General features: G+C 37.5%; 1 protein-coding gene across 1 annotated transcript in view; it reads left to right on the forward strand.

Annotated features, from left to right (window-relative positions):
- slc36a4 (solute carrier family 36 member 4) overlaps nucleotides 1-23,548 on the forward strand; it is a 34,947-nt gene extending 11,399 nt beyond the window's left edge. Inside the window, exons 11-12 of the mRNA XM_007231014.4 lie at nucleotides 616-785; nucleotides 18,590-23,548. Coding sequence (XP_007231076.3) covers nucleotides 616-785; nucleotides 18,590-18,882 — 463 coding nt within the window. The 3' untranslated portion in view covers nucleotides 18,883-23,548. The remainder of the gene's footprint in view (nucleotides 1-615; nucleotides 786-18,589) is intronic.
- Nucleotides 23,549-25,518: the final 1,970 nt, after the last annotated feature.

The following is a 25,518-nucleotide window of genomic DNA, read 5'->3' on the forward strand; positions in this document are numbered from 1 at the left end:
CAGCGAAATCCTTAAACATCTAAAATTAACAGAATAATATACAATCAAACATGGAACTAAAAATGGATTTCTAAAAGGAAAAAAAAGACAAGATTAACAGTGTGATGATTATTCTTCATTTCCAGTAAGGACATAATACGTTTATGGAATTTTGTTAATTGTTATTTTTTTCTGTGAGCTGTCTGAGAGGAGAGCCACTCTTAAGAAGAAAAGCTCTCTAAAAAAAATTATAACATCATAAGCCCCGCCCCCACGCATGCACCAGACCTATCTCTGACAAAAAAATATTGTGGGATGATATTGGATGCTCTGTGTGAGAATGTTGGAGCTGCATGGGATGGACTCCATTAGGAACCTCTAAAACTCCATGCTGAGACGTCTGGCATGTTGCAGCATTAAACATGCTTTACACACTGCTTCTGCATATATAGCTCAATAAATATTACCCAATATCAGCTCAAATTTACTGCTTACTTATCCTCCTTCTGAATAACATTACAATCCCACACTTGCTTCTGGGTGCAGATATTTCTATGATGATCAGTGTATGTTGAATTGAATATTAAGTGAGTGAATGTGTGTGTGTGTGTGTGTGTGTGTGTGTGTGTGTTGTAGGTCCAATCTGCTGGTGAAGGTGCTGTACTCGTTTGGAGTGTACGTGAGTTTTGCGGTGCAGTTCTTTGTGCCGGCGGATATCTTGGTGCCAGCGGTGTGTGAGCGAGTATCAGAGCCTTACAGACGACCTGCTGACCTCTGCACCCGAACACTGCTCGTCTGCATCACCTGTGAGTGTTTAACAAAGATTACACACACACCTGCAGTTCACTTCGTTTCCAAAAATAATGGAAGTAATAGTCATCAGATTAGTCGACCACCAAAACAATCATTAGTTGCAGCACTACTGGTGTAAACGCAGGGTTAGAAAAGCAGAGAGGAGGATAACAGAGCTTTGAGAATGAAAATAGCAAATTAAAAGGATCGATGTTGGAATGGGTATCTGTATTTACAGTTTTATTTTCTAATATCTCATTAATGCTGGACTAGTGCTGTGCATTATGACGATAAATAGCGTAGGGATGATAGAAAAGTGTCTATCGTACTACTTATCTTCTATCGTCTCTATCGTTTCTACTTTAATTTCATCAATTATTCATGCAAATATTTTAAGTAGGCTACGATGAAATGTATTGATGTGGTCACTTTGCAAAAACTTGGTTTATATAAGTGATTATAAAGTAATCTTCACAAAAAAAGCTTCATAATGTGGTTTTGCAACATGACGCTGCTTTACGTTATTTGAAGGACACTTTAAAAATGTTAATTAAATTTAGTTTGATAACTCAATTTAAATAACTGAATAATTTAGAAACAATTAGCTACTGCATCTACCTCAACTGTTTTCATTTGATACATATATAATGCTGCGCTTAAAGGTAGTAATTCTCATTTGTGAAAGTTTGGTTTAATCAATCAATTATAATCAAGAATTAATCAAGAATAACTGAAAACATACTCGAATGTGGTAAATCCTGATATATATCGTTATCTTGATATAAAAAAAATCCATATATGATTTTTCCCATATCGCCCAGCACTATGCTGGACTAAATAAAAATTTGTCTAAATGCTGCGTCTGCACAACTGATTTGTGATTGACTAGTCAAAATAAAGATTTTTTTTTACACATTTGTCAATCAATCAATAGCTTAATTCAATCAAGGTTAACAAATATCGATTAAAACGCTTCAGCCGTTTAGTTTTTGTACGTTGTTTGGTTTCTCATGAGTGCTCATTTCAGCCCAACCTATACTTCATGAGCTTGAGCCATCGATCTGCACTATATAGCCAACTGATGAACCGGTTTATTATGCAACGTGCCACGTGACCTCACTTTTTCAAGTGTGTTGATGTAATAATTTTATGTTATAATTAGTTTTCTGACAGATGCTGGTATTTGTAATTTTCTGGACCAGTTTAATTCTGAGTATCTGTTGATCCATGGCTCGCTGAGTCTTTTAGAATTTTTGTTTTTCAGTTTCTTGTGAAGTCCGCACTTTGCAGCCATGATTGAGTAGTGGTAGAACTATTGAGTTGAATAGATGAAGATGTGCTTTTAATCAATTTTTTTCCTTCTACTAAACATCTAACTACAGATGACAAATAATTGGTTTAAAACTAGGTTTACCTTTATTTTGTTTTTCCTTAAATTTCTCCTTTGTAGTTCAAGTGCATCAAGAAGCGTGTAGATGAGATGGCAGTACCATACCACTGTAAATATTGAGAAAATACTGTAACTTTTAGAAATCTTTCTCCAACATGGCTTAGTTTCAACCTGGTTGATTAAAAATGTATTTATGGAAAAAAAAGCCAGAAAATAGGGCATTTAAAAGCTGGGACACATTTAAATTCCTCAGATCACATGATAATTCATGAAATATCAGCAGAGTTCATACTCTTTGGGTTGAGTGTGTATACTTTAGAAAAGTATTTGCTGATTGGAAGCACATATGTTTTGTCTAAAACGTTTAACATGTTAATGAATCCTGACTTTTCTACTGTATGTATGGGTACCATGCTGGTGCTGCAGCTGTGTTAATTAAATAATTAAATAATAAAAACGGTTGCTTCTAAAGGAAGCAGCATAAAGAATTTATTTAAATGTATCTTACAGCAAGGACTTGTTTGGCCTGCATTCGTTGCCATAAAACCAAACTAATTCACACTAATTCAAGTTCCTGTTCCGCGGAGGTTTTTCCGAGGAAAGTTTGAACTGAGAGAAAACTGAATTGATTTTCATAAAAACCAGGCCTGTCACAATAATTGCAATATTGATCAGTAAATGAACATGACCTCAATAACTTTTGATAATCGTGATCATCGTCTATTGTGTTTAGTTGTATGTTTGTTCACAAATATAACAGTGTACAGTAATATAGCCAGTCATACTTCAGTAACTGTGACTCCATACACACAGTACTACACAAACTAATTATAATAAATGATTATTTAAATTTTTGCTGTCTTTAAGAAGCGTATAATTACTTTTTATGCTACTCTGTTATCATTATGTCTGTGGCATTTAATAGTCTTAAAATTACAAAAAGATCATGTATCGCAATAATTTCTGGGACAATATATTGTCCACAAAATATTCTTATCGTGGCAGAACTAATAAAAACACATTGTCCTTAACTGTAGATTTTAATTAATCGCTAAAATCTATTAATCGCTGAGCTCCAGTTAAACCCAATAAACCAATAACAATGATCATAGTGGTAGTAATAATAATACACGTGCAGTAAGGTTATAGGTATAGCGCTCTCTCTCTTTCTTTCTTTCTTTCTTTCTTTCTTTCTCTCTCTCTTTCTTTCTTATTGGTGTGATTGACCTCTTGCAGCTGGTAGATTGACATTCTCTTTTCCAGATGACCCCAATATAAGAGCAAATATTTATTTATCCCACACACACACACAAGTGCAATCACACACAAATTGTGATGTGTGGAAGATGTGCTTTAGAAGTGTGTGTGCACGTGAAAATGTGTGTGTGTGTGTGTGTTAGAGTTTTTTTTACAACTTCTGAATTTCTCTCTATAATGTTCTGTTTTTTCTTCTTCTCTGCTTACATGTCTTTTCATATGCTATGCTCTTTCCTTCACAGCTCTCTCTCTCTCTCTCTCTCTCTCTCTCTCTCTCTCTCCTTCTCTCTGTCACTCTGTCTCTCTCTTCTGTATTCCTCCCTCATTCCTGTGCGTATCCCTACATTCTTCACTCCTCCCTCTCTCCCTGACCCCGAGCCTCCTGAGGGCTGTGATGGATTGAGACAGTACAGTAAGGTGTGCGTGAGTGTGTCAGAAGATGTAGTGTGTTCAGGTGTCTTTATTGTGTGTGGAACGTGCGTTCTGCTACAGGTTTGTGTGTCTGCGCAAGTGTGTGTGTGTGTGTGTGTGTGTGTGTGTGTGTGTGTGTGTGTGTGCACGCAGAAGTCCCTCAACTGAGCCCTGTGTTTGTGTCCACTCGTTTATCTCCCTCTCCAGGAGGTTCTTTGAATTATTACCTGCCAGCCCTTAGGAGACCGGCCTGTCGCGGAGCTCCACGCTGAGGCCCATCATGGAGCTCCGATTTTAGCCCTAGAGTACAGCTTTGCTGTTTAGCTCTGTGACAAAGCTTATCGCAGAGGTGCACCACAAGATCCATCATCTACCTCCGCAGTAAGACCTGTCACAGAGCTCTAGCCGGATATGTCTAAGGGTTCAAAGAAAGTTAGAGAGAGGATAAACATGTGTTTGTGAATTTGGGTCGTTTTGGTACTTGTAAGAAGAGGAAGAGAAGAGTAAGAGTACCTTACATTCAAATCCAGTTTCGTAGTAAGGCCTATCATTGAGCTTTGCTGTGGAGTCCAGTAAGATATTAGGTTTTGAGTTTGCTGGGTTGTGATTAGGGTTGCAGCGGTAACCGGTTTCACGGTATACCATGGTATTAAAATGCACGGTTATCATACCGTGTGTGTTTGCTTATTACCGGTAAAACGCAAGCCAGCGGAGAAACTCACCCGCGCATGCGCAACTCTGCTCCGCTTCAGCTACTCAGCGCACAGCAGTGAGAACAGCAGAAAGTTCATCAGACTAAACAAATCTCCATCCGCCTACAAAATGGCTAAACTAAAATCAGCAGTGTGGGACTATTTCAGAGACCCGCCGAACGCACCCGAGGATGGTTATCCGATTTGTAATAAGGTAAAGGTGGACAAAAACCTGTTCTCCCATCTCCGAGAACACCACCCCGCTGTGCAGCGCAAAGTATGTGTTCAGTTTATAATTTTAATCTGAACCTAAATAAAACCTCTTTGTAGTCGTGCACAACCCATGCGGTAAGCGCCCGCAAAAGCGCTGAGTTATCCGAAATTTGGGCACGCAGGTACAGGCGTGAAGTGCGTGCTACGATGGATTCACGTGTCCGTGTAAAGGTGCTCGCCGGACTGGATGTGAAAGACGCCGTTCATTTACATGCGTTCATTTTCAAATTCTGATGTGCCTGTTTTTCATATGTTAAAACCAGCCTTAAAAAAGCCTTAAAATAGAAATCTCTATTGTGAGGATCATGTCAGAAATAAATCCCCTCTTTCTGCAGTATCTGGTTATATACCAACTTGGCAGTAAAACGGACGTTTACAACAGTTGTTAATCAGACACTGACCCAGGCTCAGTTTATCAGATATTAAACTTAAATAATTGTACTGAATATTTTAAATACAGGATCTTTACTTCTTAGAGGACATGTAATGTGTGTAACGTGTGTATGTGTGTATATATATATATTATATATATTTATATATATATTTTTTTATATACACTCTTAATGCCCTTAAGAGTAGTGGAAAAACCTGGTTTCCTTCACCTGATGGTGTACAGCTTATTTTTTTTAAGGAGACATTATCTATGTAATTGTTCCAGGTTTCTACAATAAATGGTTAACTGAACAAAAAACCTTTGTTGTAATTTCTTTAAGGGTCAGTTTAATAATATATGTAACAAACTGTGATACCGTGATAACCGTGAGACCGCGGTATTTTCTGAGACGGTTATCATCCCGTGAAAATCTCATACCGTTGCAACCCTAGTTGTGATATTCTAATTTTGTATATTAAGCCTATCATGGAGCATTTGGAGGAGATATGTAGCTCTAGCTCAGTTTGAATCAGAAATATGTTACTCTTGTATTGTTTGTGTTGTGATTTCATCGGCATATTTTATTGTGAGGCCCAGCAGGGAGCTCTGCAGTGGGGTTCAGTAATAAATGTATTATTTTCGTCCTAGATATGTCTAGAAATTAGTTGTAAGTTTCCACCTATAAGTTATATACTGTGTATAATAGGGGTGTAATGGTACGTGTGTTCTTTACGAACCATCATGTTACGATGGTCACTGTTTGGTTTACATAAACGCACGCAGAATACACGGTACAGGCTATAGGAGACTTTTGAAACCAATGAACGTATGCAGTACTAATGTTCACAGGAGTGTTGCACCCATCGCTGTGTTGAAATTGCGCCCTCCCATATGAACTGAATGGGGTGAAAGCAGGGTCAGGCGCTCGCTGCCTCTCGCTCTCTGTCGCTGTTTTTCAGTCTGTCTCTCACTCTCTTTCTGTTTCTCAGACTGTCTCTTGCTCTCTTTCTGTTTCTCAGTCTGTCTCTCACTCTTTCTGTTTTTCAGTCTGTCTCTTGCTCTCTTTCTGTTTTTCAGTCTGTCTCTCACTCTTTCTGTTTTTCAGTCTGTCTCTCACTCTTTCTGTTTCTCAGTCTGTCTCTTGCTCTCTTTCTGTTTCTCAGTCTGTCTCTCGCTCTGCCGCTGTTTCTTAGTCTGTCTTTTGCTCTCTGTCGCTGTTTCTCAGTCTGTCTCTGTCTTTCGCTCTCTGTCTCTTGCTCTCTATAGCTGTTTCTCAGTCTATCTCTCTCTCTCTGTCTCTTGCTCTGTGTCGCTGATCCTCAGTCTGTCTCTGTCTCTCGCTCTCTGTCGCTGTTTTTCAGTCTGTCTCTCACTCTCTTTCTGTTTCTCAGACTGTCTCTTGCTCTCTTTCTGTTTTTCAGTCTGTCTCTCACTCTCTTTCTGTTTCTCAGTCTGTCTCTTGCTCTCTTTCTGTTTCTCAGTCTGTCTCTCACTCTCTTTCTGTTTCTCAGACTGTCTCTCACTCTGCCGCTGTTTCTTAGTCTGTTTTTTGCTCTCTGTCGCTGTTTCTCAGTCTGTCTCTGTCTTTCGCTCTCTGTCTCTTGCTCTCTATAGCTGTTTCTCAGTCTATCTCTCTCTCTCTCTCTGTCTCTCGCTCTCTGTCGCTGTTTCTCAGTCTGTCTCTGTCTCTCGCTCTCTGTAGCTGTTTCTCAGTTTCTCTCTCTCTCTCTCTCTCTCTCTCTCTCTCTCTCTCTCTCTCTCTCTCTCTCTCTCAGTCTGTTGTGCTGATTTGTATTGGGTGTGGGTGCAGATGTCCTCAGGGTGGCAGCAGCAGACAGGCTGGAGGAAAGAGAGTAATGAAGCTGCTCTGGGCAGGGAGAGAGGGGAAGAGAGAGAGGGAGAGATGCATGTGTGTACATATACAGTACAGAGGACTTAACTCTCTTACACTGTTTGCTTTTCTGTAGAGTGTGTGTGTGTGTGTGTGTGTGTGTAAAGCTGTGTAAAAGAGTTTTATTCTGACTGTCGGTGGACTCGGGCAGAGTATTGATTTCTGACTGGCTGACACACCCGCCTGTCAAGCACAAGGCCACGCCCACCCTGCACAGAAAGTCATACACACCACTGCAGACAACTCTGCGGTCAGAATTATAACCACACACGCACACACAGTACTCTTCTGTGTTTTTTCTGTGTTCTCTCACTCTCTCATTTTACCCATTTTTCCAGCTTTCCCTTAGTCTCTCTCTCCTAACTCTCTCTACCTTTGATCTTCTCTGTCCTTCTCTCTGCTTTCACTCTAATTCTTTCTTATCTTTTTCTACCCTTTCTCTCTATTACTCTCCTTCTCTCTGTCTTACCTTTCTCTCTCTTCCATCTTTCTGTCTCCCCTTATCTTGTATGCATAGTTTTCCTCTTTCTTTCTCTCCCTTTTTGTCTCTTCAATGTCAAATAAAATGCTGGTGTTGTTTTGTGTGTGTGTGTGTGTGTGTTTACGACTGTTTGTTTATTGTTTACTCTGAAGGTCAGAGATGCTAATTTGTGGGCAGGGCTAAGACCTGCTGACCTCCTGCAGATCTCCGCCTCCTCTTTATGTATTTATTCATTTATTAATTAGTTTATTTGTCAGATTATCTGGGTATTTGCGAGTGGTCTGATCTGAAAGTTTCTGTGGTTGGGGTGGTGAGTGTTTGAAGCACGTTCCCGGAGAACCTGACGGATGTCCTTGTGGGAGAAATGCAGTTTTTTGTGTTGGTTATTTATGGGGAGAAGGACAACAGCGCTTCGGGCCAGCGGAGCTTACAGTCGGTCCGGGAGGCTGGTTTCTACTCCAGCTCCAGTCTAGTTTATATGTTTTAGACTTAGGCCCAGTCCCATTTCTCTTTTGTACTCCTTCCCTTGTTTCCGAGTGTAAGTGGGCCTCACTTACACTAATACTGTTTCAAAAAGACAATGAAAACACACATACCTACAGATACAAACACACAGACACCAGCAGGGGGCACTCTGTGTTATGCCTGGTCTGTATCTCATAGCGTAGCTGAGTAGATTATGGATTAATATGGCTACAAGATCAGCAGAATGTAGGAGGAGACAATTTAGTTAAATATTTAAAACTACAGGTTCACTACAGACGTGAGTGATATGACCCTGAAATAATATCACAGTATTTCATAGTATTTTTGTGATAATATTTCTGGCGATATTTTTTGATGACAACACATTGACATTTAAAAAATATATATTTCAAGAATGCACTACTGCAAAAAAAAGTTTTATTTTGTGTATATATGTTTTGTACATTTAGTAGAAACAAAAACATGTTTAATTGTTTGTCTATTTCATAAACAATAACTTACCAAGACCCTGATTTTTTATTAAATAGTACAACAAACAAAAATATTAACAAAAAAATGAACCACATTCAGTGCATGTTAACTGCAAACAAACAATTAAAAGTAAATACAGTAAATAGCAAAATACCCAATAGACTTCTTTCAAGAATATTGCTTTATCACAACATGGAGTTTTTTTTTCTTCTATTGGCTCAGATTCTTTTTAGTTCACACTAGGAGTGTGAATCGGAGGGCATGCCACTATATGATAATACTGTGATACTCAATATAACACAACAATTCTATACAATACTTCAAAGCATCTGTGTTACTAAAGAGCATAAAATACTCCTCAATAAGCAAATACCATGAATTATGGATTAATTGGTGTCAGTTTCACAGAAATGAACAACCTATGTTCTTCACCGCAGTTTTACCCTCTTTAATTAATTATTTATAGTGCCACCAAATTAAGTCTAATTAATGGTCCGAGTGTTAGGGTGTTTAGAGTCTATCTATATGATATATCGATATAATCTGAGATCTGATATATCGGAAAGGAGACCCTGGTGTTCTACTACGATTGGCAGACACTGGCCGCGCTACTTTAAAACTAAGTTTATAAAAAAATTGGCTTAAATCAATTCATTTTAATATACATTTTTTTTGATATTTTATTTTAATATAAATTAAAATCAAAACTAACTGGACCAATTACTGTATATACAATGTAACAAACACACAAACCTAAGTGTGGTCTCTGGTACCGACTTTCAGGTGTGAAAACACGCCCTTAGGTTAATTATAACGTAACTGATCCGTTTATTTATATACATATATATATATATATATATATATATATATATATATATATATATATATATATATATATATATATAAAATAACATCTTGTTAGAAATGTCATGATATTAAAAATCAATATCTTGATAATAGGGCTGTTCTGTCTTAAAAGTAGTCTGTTATTTGCTGTGAAGCTTTAGGTGTATTTATTGTATAATTGTTTTAGTTTGCAGTTTATATGCATGCACTAAATATTCTGCAATATTATTTGCTGAATTATATTATTTTATGCTATATTATTTATTTTGCCACATTATGATTATTCTGTTATACTATTATACTATATTCCTGAAATATATGATCTGAACAATAACGACAGACTGTTCTCACACACACCAGTAACACACAAACTCTATACTAATTACCAGCTCTTTTTCCGTTATATATTCTGCATACTATTGTGTATATACTGTGTAAATCTACTCTGTTTATAATACATACTTAGATTATTTATTTATCCTGTTTATACCACTTCATGTTTATAATCTATTATAGTCTATATATTTATGTTCATAATTACATAGCTACAACATTCAATAATTTATTGTACATTTGTAATATACATATATCTATTTATTTTCTTTGTTAAGCTCTTCTGGATGGATGCAAACTGCATTTTGTTGCTCTGTACTTGCGACATGTGCAATGACAAAGTTGAATTCTAATTCTAATTCTAAATGAATAAATTATTTTAGTTTTCCTATATCGCCAAGTATATCGTTATCGCAAAAATACCCTGAAATATCGTGATCTTATTTTAGAGCCATATCGACCACCCCTACTGGAGATTTCCACAATAAAAGTATGACTTATTTAGCTGCAGCCGTAACCGCCAATAGAGCGAGCTTCCTTCAAAGATCAGATTTTTTCTGCTGTCATCATGCATCAAACATCATAGCAGTTCCAGATAATTACCCAGGTGATGTAGTAAAAGCCGGGTGCTGAGCTCGTCAGTCTGATCCAGCTGCAGAGTTCCTGCTGCAGCTTTTAGCTCGGTTCTGTTCAGCGCGCTTCCTGCACGGTCCGTTAGCTGAAAGACTGAAGTTAGCTGTGAGGAGACCCTGCGAGATCGGAGGTTAACGTGAATTTAAATAAAGCCTGCGAGCAGCAGCTTCACGAGCCGGTGAGTCGTGAACTTCCTCTCTCGCTCGGCGGCCGGTGTTTCCTCCAGGAGTCGCTCGGATGGTCAGCATCCCCGCGTTTCTGCTGCGCTTTCACATTCTCTCCTTCCTACAGTCTCTCCACACCGCAGAGTGCTCAGCAGGAAATCTGCTTCAGTACGTTTTTAGACTCTTAAAATGTAAATAGTATAAAGACTATACAGTTTTATTTACAGTGGCTAGGCCTGTCACGATAACATTTTCAGGAAGATATATAGTCACGGAAATTATTGCAATAAACAATATTTTTTTCATTTTAAAGGGTCACTATAAAAAAATGCTTTTTCCTGCTTCTGGGCTCCCAAAGGAACTGTGCCACAGTAGTAAAATACTAGCATAATAATACTATTACACCATTTTACAGTGAAACTAACTTTTTTTTTATTAATAAGAGCAGACATTGGGCTTCCAATTAAAAAAAAAATCTTTAATATGCTAAATAAACCAAGAAAAAAAAAGGAAAAGTATCCTTTTTTTTGTTGGTTTTTATCATATTTTGATCGCTGAAGATTTATTTAAATATATTTAAGTCCTCAAAGTTTGGGTGTGCAATTAAAAGTGAAAAAATGGCCAAAAAAAGAGGTTAAAGGAGAAAGGAACGTTTTTAATGCACTCTTAATTAGTTATTTTATAAAAACAGGGAGACTAATTCTCTAAAATCTTTGTTCTAGTTGGAAGACGAGATGTGCTTCTTTTGCTTCCTCCAGTTTGAGACTGTATTCTGGATGTCTGTCTGTTATCAGCAGGAGAAATTCGTTAATCCACTCTGCGTAGGACGGTCCAGCTTTTATCCGCCCACTTTGGTAAACGTATTTTTTTTTTGCGATAATGCAAAAGAGCCAAAATCTCAGCAGTGTGTGAAGATGATTCTTTCACTGCTGATAAATGGCAGCTCTTTCGCGGAACCTGCGAGCTGAATGGATGAATACACTCAGGTGGTTCTGTGTCCCGCCCACACTCTGCCAAAACACACCTGGTACTGCCCACTAAGGGCCCAATTAGCTGTGGTGTTAAAGCAGGTGACTTTGAATCTGTTTCATACACAGCTTTCTAGGAAGGCAGGTGGAAACGCAGGTGTGCTGAAATCTGCTGGAAATCTGCACTCTGTGTTAAATTAGCTAAATTAGCTAAATTTTACTAAGCTACGTTAGTAAAAGTTGACCTTCTTTTTCTATTTCTATCTTTTATAGTTTTTATTTATTTGCTTTATGTTTGTTTAATTCATTTGATAGTGTTTAAAGGTGCTGTATATGTTTTAAAACTTTTTACAAAATCTAGTGAATGTTTTGGTGTAGTTCATTATCTCAGTTGTCTGTCTGTTCACTGAAATCAAGCTCAGTTTTCCTACTTCACAATAAGGGCGTAACGGTACACAAAATTTGCGATTTGGTAAACCCCAAAGTTCAGTTTGATTAAGACTCTCCTGTACTTAGTGTGTAACATAACTTCTTTTTTAATTTTGTGACTAAATAATGAAACCCTGAGATAATGGGAAGCTTAGAATCTTCATTATGAATGTTTTTCCCTTTTTGTATACATTTATTTATTTATTTTTCTTCAAATTAGGGCTGCACGTTTAAGCATCGTCATCTCGATGTGCGCATGTGCAATAGTCACATCGCAGGAAGGCAAATAAATTAAACACGTCATGTTGCAGTGTTTTGATTCTTGACACAAGAAGTAAGTAGATACACAGCGCTGTCTCTGTGTCTGTGTGAGTGACAGGCTGCTGCTGTTGCTGCTGCTGCTGCTGCTGCTGCTGTCTGCGCGAGAAATGCAAGGCGGACAGGGAGCGTGAAGGAGGGCAGGAGTAAACATGAGGTAACCGCATGGCCTCCATCCACATGGTTGGGCACGTGCTTGTAAACGTGGGCACGTGTTGAAAGCTGTGCACCTCAGTCCAGCAGCACAGATATTTCCAGTTACAGCTAAATTCACATTTTTAATCCCAGAAAAACAAATGCTCTTATTTACCTTTAAAAAGCCATTTAAATGCCTGATTAAAGGGCCGATTACTGTTGTTTTGCTGTTTTCCTCGGGTTTTGAGTACTCTGTGCTGACTCGGCTCTTGACCGGACCGGACGCGAGACAGTGCGCAGGTGGGGGCGGGGCTGGTGATGTCACGGACCCTGCGTTGTTTAATATTGCGATATATATTGTCAAATAAAGAACATTTGCAACGTATTTTTTTCCCAATATTGTGCAGCCCTACCCTGTATTGTTTCAGATTCTAAAAATCAGCTAAAAACAGCCATGTAGTGTAAAATATATATCTAGTCTGTTTTATAATCTGCTCCCACTTTAAGAGTCTTTAGATAACGTTTTGGCATTTGGATATTAGTTCATCTTCTACTCACTTTACTAACTACAGTTAGAGTACTTAAATCAGAAGTACACAAACTTCTCGCACTGTATTTGTTTATTTCAGTAAGGAAGTTCTCAGTGAGGAAAGTGTGGTTCTCAGGATAAATCTATATTCCAGCCTATGCTGGTCAATGTGATTGATTTTCTACTGTACTGTTCAGAAACAGACTGGAGTTTCTCTAAACCGGCGCTCGGTTCGGCTCAACAGCGAGGCTGGGGGAGTGAACAGCTGTCCAACAGCTGTCAAACCACGCAGTAAGAAGATTAGAAGATAGATGGGCGTTCAGCAGTGAAGCACTTTGCATTCGTCTTTATTTGTGTTCATCACAAATGATTTTGTTAATCTGACGGCTGGTGCAGGATGCTAAAAGAAAGCTTATAGTCTTAGTGGAATTAAATAGCTTTAAACCCTAAAAAAACGTGCTTAATGTTCCGCTTCTTTATTTGCATTGGACATTTAAGGTTCTTGATTTTGTGATAAATGTAGACTAATCATCTAAATATTAGCTGCACACAAAATAAAGTGTGGGTCTGTGATGCTATTCAGAAAGGAGAAGCAGTAATGACCGCACCTGAATATAAGCCACAGTTGTCCACATTATAACATGATATATTTACAAAAATGTAACACAAAATCTTTTAACTAAATAGCCTATATACACAAATAATATTATGTACCATGAACAGTGCTGTGATGTGGCTGGTTTAAAAAAAAAATACAGTAGCCTACCAGGAAAAGTCACGAGAATTAAATCATAATCTTATAGGGGAAAAATAGATTCATTACTTGGGCTGCCAAGTAAGCATGAAAAGTATGGTACATATAAGTAGTGAGTAACGCATGTGTAAAGCTGCAACTTGCCAGACATATCAGCAGAGGTTGTAGAGGTTCCTAATGGAGTCCTGTGATAATTCATCCCATGCAGCTCCAATATTCTCATACAGTTCCTGCAGATTGTGCAGTAGCTTACCCAACATTTACAAATCAGAGAAAGGTCTGGAGATGCAGCTGGAAACGCTTATAGTATCTGTGTCTTCAACACAAGCTGAGCTTTCTAGTAAGTAGAGCATTACAACTGAGCTTTTTTATAAGTAGAGCATTACAACTGAGCTTTTTTATAAGTAGAGCATTACAACTGAGCTTTTTTATAAGTAGAGCATTACAACTGAGCTTTTTTAGTAAGTAGAGCATTACAACTGAGCTTTTTTATAAGTAGAGCATTACAACTGAGCTTTTTTAGTAAGTAGAGCATTACAACTGATCTTTTTTAGTAATTAGAGCATTAAAACAGCTTGTTTAGTAAATGGAGCATTTAAAACTGAGCTTTTTAGTAAGTAGAGCAATAAAACAGATTTTTTTAAGGAGTAGAGCATTAAAACTGAGCTTTTTTTTTTAAAGAGCATTACAACTGAGCTTTTTAGTAAGTAGAGCAATAAAACAGATTTTTTAAGGGAGTACAGCATTAAAACTAAGCTTTTTTTTATAAGTAGAGCATTACAACTGAGCTTTTTTAGTAAGTAGAGCATTAAAACAGCTTTTTAGTATGTAGAGCAATAAAACAGATTTTTTAAGGAGTAGAGCATTAAAAATGAGCTTTTTTAGTAAGTAGAGCATTACAACTGAGCTTTTTTAGTAAGTAGAGCATTACAACTGAGCTTTTTAGTAAGTAGAGCATTACAACTGAGCTTTTTTAGTAGGTTGAGCATTACAACTGAGCTTTTTTAGTAAGTAGAGCATTAAAACTAAGCTTTTTTATAAGTAGAGCATTACAACTGAGCTTTTTTAGTAAGTAGAGCAATAAAACAGATTTTTTAAGGAGCAGAGCATTACAACTGAGCTTTTCCATAAGTAGAGCATTACACCTGAGCTTTTTTAGTAAGTAGAGCATTAAAACAGCTTGTTTAGTAAGTAGAGCATTACAACTGAGCTTTTCCATAAGTAGAGCATTACACCTGAGCTTTTTTAGTAAGTAGAGCATTAAAACAGCTTGTTTAGTAAGTAGAGCATTACAACTGAGCTTTTTAGTAAGTAAAAGCTTTTTTTTTTTTTATTTTTTTTTTTTTAGAGAGAGAGTAGGGCATTTAACACTGAGCTTTTTTTTAGAGAGAATATAGCATTGGCACTGAGCTTTTTTTTTGTAATTATAGCATTAAAACTGAGCTTTTTTAATAAATAGAGCATTACAACCAAGCTTTTTTGACAATAAAGCATTACAACTGAGCTTTTGTAGTAAGCAGAGCGTTAAAACTGAGCTTTTTCTTTTAGTAAGTAGAACATTAAAAGTGAACTTTTTAAATACGATCCTGAGCTGTTTGAATGAGTGAAATCTGTTCAGAATGATGTTAATGAACAGTGCAGCATGGAATAACCATAGGCTTATTATTCAATAACAGTTTATTAAGAATGGATCTCCAGAGTGTAATGCAGGCGAGTGGAGGAGCTGATGTGAGGCTGCGGCTTGTTTAACAATCACAGTTTGATGTGTTGCTTTGCTTTATTGTGATTGTCACACCATAGCTTTATATATCATAAAGGCAAGAAAAAAAAAATTAGGAATACGTTACAAACCGTTTTCTTTAGCCTGATCCGACAGAGCCTGAAGAAGGTGGTGAGAGGAATCTCAGGGAAGTCTGAGTTAGGCATCGGCATGGGCAGACAATCTAAACTCTTTATATATTTACATAATGCTGATTACTTCATTGCAAGTAGGGATCGGTATCTTCAAGTACTAAAATAGATTTACTCACACTTGTTTGGAAAAATTGTATTTATTCATCCTTGAATAAATAATAAAGTGAAATAAAGTGATTCTGATTCTTACTTTTTAATTGTAATGATCTTTACTTTTTACATTTAAAAACTTTGTTCTTATTGGACAAACTGGGCATCCAGAGTAAAAATCGAGTGCAGGGTTAAAACGAGTTTGCTCATCTAAAACTCTAAACGAGTTAGTCATCACTTTGTTTCTCTGCGGTGTTCTGATCCCCTTCTCCTCATCTGAGTCATCACAAAATCTTTATTGTCAACGAGGATTATACTGACAGTGCCTGAGGACCAGATATAGGAGTGTGTGTGAGAGAGAGAGATGATGAAAGCATGAACATTGTGTGTGTGTGTGAAAACATTTATCTACATTTAACCAACAAATCTGCAGCACCCTTTATTAGATACAGTAACATCCCCAGCCGCCCACACTGTACACGTGTGTGTATTGTGTTTTTATGTGCATGCGTGTGTGTGTGCGCGTGTGTGTGTGTTAGGACAATGGGTGGGGTGATATAAGCTGTGTGTTCATTGTTTTAGAATCTGGGGCACCAGCAAATATATATATACATACATACACACACATGCAGTGAGTTAAGATTCTAGGGTTTAAAAATACTTCCCTAGAAGTTTAAGTATCAACTCAAGCTTTTTACTCTTTAGGTAAAAGTGTAAAAGTACTGCTTTCAAAGCTAATTAAAATATAAAAGTAAAAGTAATGTAAGGGGGAAAAAATAATGAACTCTCTTCCTGCTCTACCCCCCCATCCCAATCCTGCCCCCAGCACACACTCACTCAGCATCCTGACCCCCCCCCCCCCCCCCCCCCACTAATAAAGTACTGAAACTCTGCACTACAATGCACAAAGTACTGGTCCCTTCCAAACGGACTTGCACTACACAACACCTGCACTACTGATATACTTGCACTGTCAATACGCACTTTAATTCCACTTAATTAAACTGTGAACTTTAAGGACTTACGCACCCATTCACTTTACCAGCCTTAAGCTATATACCATATACTGTATTTACACTACTGTTATTTACTATTTTTACTGTCATTCCATCTCAATCACCATCAATATTGCACTATTGTCTTACGTATGTTTATTGTGTCTTGCTGTATTGAACATATAGTGTCTCCCACTCTTTTATATTATAATTATATATCTATTTTTACTTATTTTTACTTATATTTATATATCTATTCCTCCCCCACACCACTGCACCTTGTTTTTGTCTCATGTATGTCTATTTGTGTCCCTGCTGTATTGTACACATAGTGTCTCCCATTCTCCTTTATTATATCTATTATCTGTACTTGCTGTAAAATTGGGAAGGAGAGTAACGTAATTTCAATTCTCTGTATGTCCTGTACATATGCAGTATTGACAATAAAACTACTTGACTTGACTTGACTTGAGTCCTATAGTGCACTACCCCCTACTGTAAAGAACCCAAGAACAGAAAGAGCAGATTAGATCACCCAGGGTCTTTAAAGTAGATTATTTGAGTGATTTCATGGAGGAGCCCTTCAGGTTCTCAGACGAACAATTTTACTAAAATAGGTAATTGTGAGGAACCTTGTAAAGGTTAAAGAACTGTCAAAAAAAGAAAAGCTTGTAACCAGTTTAAAAAAATTTAACTTATATGGCCATATTTTAGTGATCTGTAGGTGAGCTGTGCACTGTGGAGCTTCATTTAGGACATGTCAGTGTGTCTTTGCTATCATAATGATGGGAAAAGTATGCTTTTCTTTCTCATGCACCCTATCACATACTCGCTCTCTCTTACTCACGCACACACTATCACTTACACATTCTCTCCTTCTCACTCTCACACTATCACTCACTCTCTCCCTCTTCCGTTAACTCCCTCACTCTCCCTCACACTATCACTTATGCCCTCTCTCCCTCTCACTCTCACGCACACTATCACTTATGCCCTCTCTCCCCACACTATCACTCACTCTCTCCCTCTCCCATTCACTCCCTCACTCTCCCTCACACTATCACTTATGCCCTCTCTCCCTCTCACTCTCACGCACACTATCACTCACTTTCTCCCTTTCCCATTCACTCCCTCACTTTCCTTCACACCATCACTCACTCCCTCTCCCATTCACTCCCTCACACTATCACTTATGCCCTCTCTCCCTCTCACTCTCACGCACACTATCACTCACTCTCTCCCTCTCTCTCCCAATCACTCCCTCACTTTCCCTCACACTATCACTCACTCTCTCCCTCTCCCATTCACTCCCTCACACTATCACTCACTCTCTCCCTCTCTCTCCCAATCACTCCCTCACTTTCCCTCACACTATCACTCACTCTCTCCCTCTCCCATTCACTCCCTCACTCTCCCTCACACTATCACTTATGCACTCTCTCTCACTCTCATGCACACTATCAATGTCACGCTCACTCCCTCCCTCACACACACTCACTCACTCTCTCTTCCTCTCATTCACTCCGTCACACTATCACTTACACACTCTCTCTCTCCATCTAACTCTCATGCACACTAGCACTCTCGCACTCTCACTCCCTCCCTCACGCACACTATTACTTTCTCTCCCTCCCACTATCTTCTGCACTCACACACTATCACTCTCTCCCTTTTGCACACTTTCACTCCTGCACTCTCTCCCCCTCCCTCACTCTCAGTGAAACTCACGTACACACATTATTACTCACGCACTCTCTCTCCCCCTCACTCACACGCCCATTCACCCACTCTTTTTTCCTCCCTCATTCACTCTCTCATTCCCTTACTTGTGCACACTCACGCACAGTCTCTCCCTTGCTTTTTCTCACGCACTCTCACTCTCCTAAAATCAGTGTGCGTGACTGATGGAGGGATAGAGAGAGTGTGTGTGTGAGTGATAAACTCATATACACCCTCACTCACACTTTTTCTCCATCTTTCTCCAGGTGTGGTGGCCATTCTCGTCCCCCGGCTGGACCTGGTGATCTCATTGGTTGGAGCAGTCAGTAGCTCCGCCTTGGCGCTGGTTTTCCCGCCGCTGGTGGAGCTGGTGGTGCACTCAGCCCGCCCATCTGCACTCCTCCTCCTGAAGGATCTGTCCATCGCCATTCTGGGTTTCCTCGGCTTCCTGACAGGAACCTACGTCACTGTAGGAGAGATCATTTACCCCGGTGACCAAGGGGACGAGCATCTCCATGACGACAGGAACTGGACCACACCCACAATCCCACCCCCTTAATGACTGACAACTGTCAATCACTGTTTGGGACAATTCCGTACACACAAACACACTGAGACACACATTTGCATGTTTAATTTTCTTTATATAAAGTGTCAACACTATGTGTGTGCAAAAGAAATGGCACCCTTATATATGTAGGTTGCTAAAGTCTTTTTATAACAGGACTGTCTACAGTTATTATGAAGGATGCACCAATGTGGAACTTCTGGGCAGATGCTGATATTTAATATTACTCACGTGAATACAGTACCAGTCAAAAGTTTCATTGTTTTTCCATTAATTTAAAATGTTTTACATTGTAGATCAATATCCTAAAGCCATCCAAACTGTGAAGAAAAACATATGGGATTATATAGTACAGAAAAAGTGTCTCTTGCTTAGATGATCAGTTTTGCACATCTTGGCTGGATTTTCTCAGTCAGCTTTATGAGGTAGAGTCACCTGGAATTCAGGCTTTCAGTTAACAGCTGTGCTGAACTCATCAAGAGTTAATTACTTGAATTTCTTGCCTCTTAATAAATTGTTTGAGAGCATCAGCTGTAAAGTTGTGAAGAGGTAGAGTTACAGGTATACAGTGAATAGTGAATATTTGAGTAATGCTCTAATCCAGATTATGAAAAGCAAGAACTACTCAAATAAGTAACAAAAAAAATAGTTTAGAAAATGTAAGTCAATTAATCTAAAACATTTCAAGAACTTTAAAAAGTATCTTAAGTGCAGTCAGGAAGACCATCAAAAATTTGGCCCTCATCAGGACTGCCCTAGGAAAGGAAGAGCAAGAGTTCCCTCTGTTGTACAGGATAAGTTCATCAGAGTTTCCAGCCTCAGAAACCACAAGTAAACAGCTCCCCAGATAAGAGCACCTAAATGCTTCTTCAGAGTATTTTAGTTTGTTTAACACTTTTAAGTTCATACATGATTCTTCTGGATGACTTCATTGTTCATTTACAATGTAGGAAATAAAAGCTTTTGACTGGTATAGTATCTGCCCATGGCGATATACAACACATGTATAACTCCCCTTTTTATCCGATACAATTCCGATACCATGGTGCATCCCTAGTTATTACCCACATTCCTACGACTTTTGCACTCTGTTGTCCCAACAGTCATTAGGTATCATGCACACTCCACTTTTGTACTAATATCCGTTATAGGACTACGGTATGCTGTAATTAAATATGGTTAATGTAGTATTTTATATTGCATAACATTCTAATAGGCTTAAAGGGCCCATATCATAGGAAACCTCATTTTATAAATTGCTTTTTGTACATTTAAAATACTTGTTTGCAGTAAGTGAACATTGATCAAGTCTGCACTTAGTCTTCAAGAAGGACAGAAGTTAAATGGTCTGTATTGAATTAGCTGTTTTTGTGATGTCATAAAGAAAATCAACTAGCACATTTACACATTTATAACATAGCAGTATCTCTTCCCACACTAGCACTGATTTAAGGAGTGTTTCAGGCCGGGCTGCAATCAGAATCAGCCAATCAGAACACAACACATTTACATATAGTCACCTTCCTAACGTGATCACCTAACTTCTTTTTTTAGGCTAAAATGATGCTGCAGGACCACCTGTGTTAAAATCTCCTACACTCCCTGCTGATCACATCGTTTGATTCAACCTTTTAGAAAGATGGTTTATGTCCAGAATGTGACTAACGTTAATTTATTGTTGATAATCAAAATAAAATTATATAGGCCATTTTAATATATTTATATTATCTTCTATAATCCAAAGTTTTTTTTTCTAATTTCTAATTTCTATATTAATAAGGGCTATTGGCACATTTTTATTAATAATTAGCTAGAATTTAGTAACTTATACAAATAAACAAATAATAGTGACGAGCACTGTGAGGAAACACATGCAGTTAGGTAGTAGACAAAACAGTGTATGTCCTTCACAAACACACTGGGTGGGAGGACGGACGGATGGATGAATGAATGGATGAGAAGGTAATACTTATTTATTAATGATATTATTATAAGCTATAAAAATTGCCTAATTATTTAGTCTTATTATTAAGTTTTATTGAGTATTTTAATTAAATTAAAATGCAGACTAAATGTTAACTGTCTTTTTAATCAATATTTTCCCAATTTTAATTCAGGATTGTTGGTACAACTTTATAGTAAGACTACCTTTATAATGGGTTTATGAATGATTTATAAAGGAGTTTATTAATACTTATTAATTAGGTTGCAAATACTTTAAAACCCATTAATAAGCAGTTAATAAATATATAACAACACAAATAAAAATCTTTCTAGAGCCTGACTTCATCAATCAGCACTTAAACCTGTTATATTAATATATTTGTAATTATGTTGAACTATTTACTATAAATTAAAGGACTAAGTAATTAATGGATCATTGATGCCTTTTCAATTGATGTGTTGTAACTGCTTATCAAATATTTTTAAGGCACTTACAACCTAATAAATAATAATTAATAAACTTATTTATAAACCATTTATAAACCCTTTGTAAGGGTAGTCTTATTTTAAAGTGGTACCGGATTGCTTCTAGTTGTTTCCACTGCTTTCTTGTTGGTTCATGAAAAAGTAAAAAAAAAAAATGAGTTGGGTGACTATTTTAAGAAAGTGACGATATATATCAAAACTTATTTACATAAATCTGTGTCTTTAAAAGCACAGCAGCACATTTTGATAACACATTTCTGTTAGACAGGTTGGGAAATGGTCAAATTGTCTGTTTTGAGTCTATAAAGTTGTTATAAACAGGTTATCAGTGGACCTCAGAACGAGTATATGGGCCCTTTAATAATGCATGTTTAATGTATTTATTTAGGTATTATTTTATATTATTATTACGTTTGATATCATACACACTCCACACACACAATCTCTAGATACATCGTTAAATAGTAATATGGCACAGTTTGTGTTTTACTGCAAACTTTTACACACACACACACAGCGTTCATATTCTCTCTCACTCTCACATTCGCGCACACCCATCACTTCCTCAGAGTGTGTGTAGATCTGAGGGCAATCACGGTTTTGGGAAAGTTATTTTTGAAGATTTTTTTTTTTTATAGTTCATCTTCTTTTTCATTCTTTTGGCACACACTGCCATCGCCCTGTTTGTGTGTGTGTGTGTGTGTGTATATGTGTGTGTGTGTGAGTGATGAAGGCTGAGTAGACTATAAGGCTGCACATTTGTGTCCATGGGAAATGATAGAACACCTCTACAGAGTGTGAGAATGAGTATTTGTTCCTGAATGATGTGTATTTTTCTCTGTACCTTCACACACCAGAGCTTGACCGATATGTCAGCTAGCTTATAAGATCCGTTAATATTGAAAACCTGTAGTTGTATAAATATCTGTGCAATATTTACACTAATTGACAAAGGATAGCTTTGGTTTTGGGCCATTTTAGAGATTTAAATTCACGGTCTACGCCAGGGTTGGGCAATAGGCGTAGCATGAAACATAATGTGGAAAAAAAAATATATAAAATGCTTCTCTGGTGAACTTTTGTTTACATGCCTCCCCTGTCTTTCTGCTGCGCTCTGCTTAACTTTAGTTTCCGCCTTTTCTTGGGCTCCCTATCTTCTTATAAGGGCGTTTTTTTTTTTCACGGCTGTGTCCCAATTCACTAGCCGTGGCAGTGGTAGTGTATTGGACCGCGACCCTGACAACTGCGTGAGGAGCGGTGTGTTTATTTATTTGTTTTTTTCTTTCTTCTTGGGTTTAACTGCTTTGAGATCAACTGTTCTGCAATTGGGTTCAACAACCCTCTGGGCTGGAGAGCTACTAGTCTGTCACACTCCATCCCATTACACTTAATTTTACAAAACAGTTTTTTTTGTCGCCTGCCACATACTTAATATAACATAATTGCCGACCCCTGGTCTACTGATTACCGCTGTAATCAACTGTGAGCAGTGACCATTAAGAACCCATGTTTTTGCCACAGTATCGATCAACAACAGTTTCATTATTATCAGTGAAAATTTTGCAATAAAATGCTGATAGTGTATCGATTACTGGGATTTGACCTCACAACCTCCTGTCTGATATTTTCAACTAATATTCAAATATTGGCAATTATGTGCAGAATAGCTGAAGGTTACTCTCCTATAGCAGCCATGGGATTTGAACCCATGATAATCTGGTCATTATGAGTAAATAAAGTTCAAATTGATAACTGTAGGAAATAAAAATGTAACTATATGAATTTACTTTTTTTATATTGTCGAATATTATCTGTTATCAGATTTTTAAAATGATAACTTTTAACCCACAAAACTTACCCTTTGATCAGGCCCTATACACTGCCTACACTGAGTGAGTGTGTGTGGTTTAATATACATTTATAGCGCCACATTTTTGGGAATTGTATGTCTGATTTTCTTTGTGAATGAATTAATGAATGAATGAATTATTGGGTGGATTTTAGAGATTTTTACTTGCGCACTTCCAGTGACACCTCCCTCCAAATCTGCTGGAATGTCTTTCGACCAATCAGCTCTCTTGGACCAGTTTTATATGTATCTGTGTGACCAAAACTAAATATGGACTCAGAAGTGCTTGAATACTGTACTGTGGGGGAACCCGGAATGTACTGTAAATATGCTCTGATCTAACGGACGTATTATTAATAAATGAATTTATAACCCTGATTCTTTATCACCCCTGTTGGTGGAGTATGGTCATATATATCTCGCACATCTTTGTATCTTTCTAACAGGTGTTAACATCTGGATCTGATAGACAATTCAGAAGATAGCACCTTTTATCTGAACCCACCCATTTTTCTTTTGAGAAATATTATTGGATCATGTGACTGCAGGTGTTTTGTTGGCCAGGTGTGATACATTAATTATTCAGATAATAAATACAGGGTTCATACGATCATGAAGTTTGAAAATAGCCATTTCCAGGCCTGAATAAAAATTCCCGGAAAGTTTTGGAAAATTCATGGAAATTTGTAAAATTTGTTTCAGTTTATTAATCGTTTTGGTTTTAAAAAATACTTTAACGTTTGGGTAAATCTGTCACATCTCGTCACATCTCTGTCCATGTGATTCCTATGCAGACTGAAGTTTCAGCTTCAACTATAACTGTAAATTCACTCAGTGAGACAAAAATGCTGATTTAATGCTGTCTGGCTTCATTCAGACACATATAAGGCAGAGGCGTGCAAAATATGCAGAAACATTTTTCATCTAGTAAAACATGACATTTTTAAAGGGTTTTCAATTAATTTTAGGTGAGATATAGGTTGAATTTAACCAGTTTTGACTTGGATTTGAAGTTGTTTTTTTTGCCGTGTACTTGTTTTTTTGTCTGTGCTGAGGTTTTAAAGATTGTATGGTCATTAAAATTTGCCGTGAAGGCATAGAAAAGTCATGAAAATGTATTGGTTAAAAACTGTAGAGAGCTGTCACTATCTATGGGTGAAAAATAAGCAACTGTCAAGCAACTGTGGAAAAGCAATGAAAACCATTGCAAAAATATTGGCGATAGCCAGTACAATAGTTTAGAACGTCCTGAAGAAGAAAGTCGTCACTGGTGTACTAAGTTACAGATGTCGAAGAGGTAGACTAAGGGAAAACGCAGCAATTGATGACATAAACATTGTTAGTGTTGTAAAAAATGATCCTAAAACAACAACATCTGCAACCATTTCTAGAGGGCAGGAGTGAATGAATCACTATCTGCTGTTCACAGAAGACTTTATGAACAAAAGTACAGAGGCTTTACTAGAAGATGAAAAGCATTATCTGCAAGAAGAACAGGAAGACCAAACAGGAAGTTGCCAAGAAGTACAGAGACAGGCATAGAGAATGATTATGGACTGATGAGACAAAGATTAACCTTTACTAATATGATGGAAAAGCCATGAAAAAAGTTTGTAGAAAGAAATAATCTGTTCATGATCCTAAACATACCAGCTCATCTGTAAAATACAGTGAAGGTAGTGTCCTCTTGGCCAGAGATTGCATGAGCTTGCATGACTCTACAAAATCATTTTGTCTGTGAATTGAAAGAAAGATTCAACAAAACTGATTGGAAGTAAGTCCTTCATCATGCAGCAAGGTAATGACTCAATACACACTGACAAAACTACAAATTACTTCATAAGAAGTAACAAGTGGAAGGTTTTAGACTGGCCTTGTCAATCTCTAGACTTTAATCCTATATAAAATGCATTTACCTGCTAAAAAGGAGACTGAAGGGAGTAACCCCCTTCAAAACAAACACCAGCTGAAAGAGGCTGCGGTGAAAGCCTGGAAAAGCATCACAAAAGAAGCCAGTGATTTTTTTAACAACATTTTACGTCTAAATCATTTTTAACTATTTTAAGTTTATCTGCTCATAACTAAAATGGGTGGGTTCAAACAGAAGGTGCTATCCTCTGAACTCTGTATTCTGAACCCTGTATCAGATCCAGATGTAAAAACCTGGGGGAAAAAGCTGAAATTGTGATTTTTTTGTCTCATATTCACCTTTTTGATCAAAAGCAATAATAAGCAGAAATAAAGGGATTGGGGTGGGATGTCTAAAAGAATGCAGAATTTAACATCTAAATTTCAGTCTAATTATGCAGAGTTTTTAAAAAACAAAAGCAGTGATGGTTCTGTTTCTC

This window comes from Astyanax mexicanus, chromosome 18 (assembly GCF_023375975.1).
Source record: "Astyanax mexicanus isolate ESR-SI-001 chromosome 18, AstMex3_surface, whole genome shotgun sequence".
Lineage (NCBI taxonomy): Eukaryota > Metazoa > Chordata > Actinopteri > Characiformes > Acestrorhamphidae > Astyanax > Astyanax mexicanus.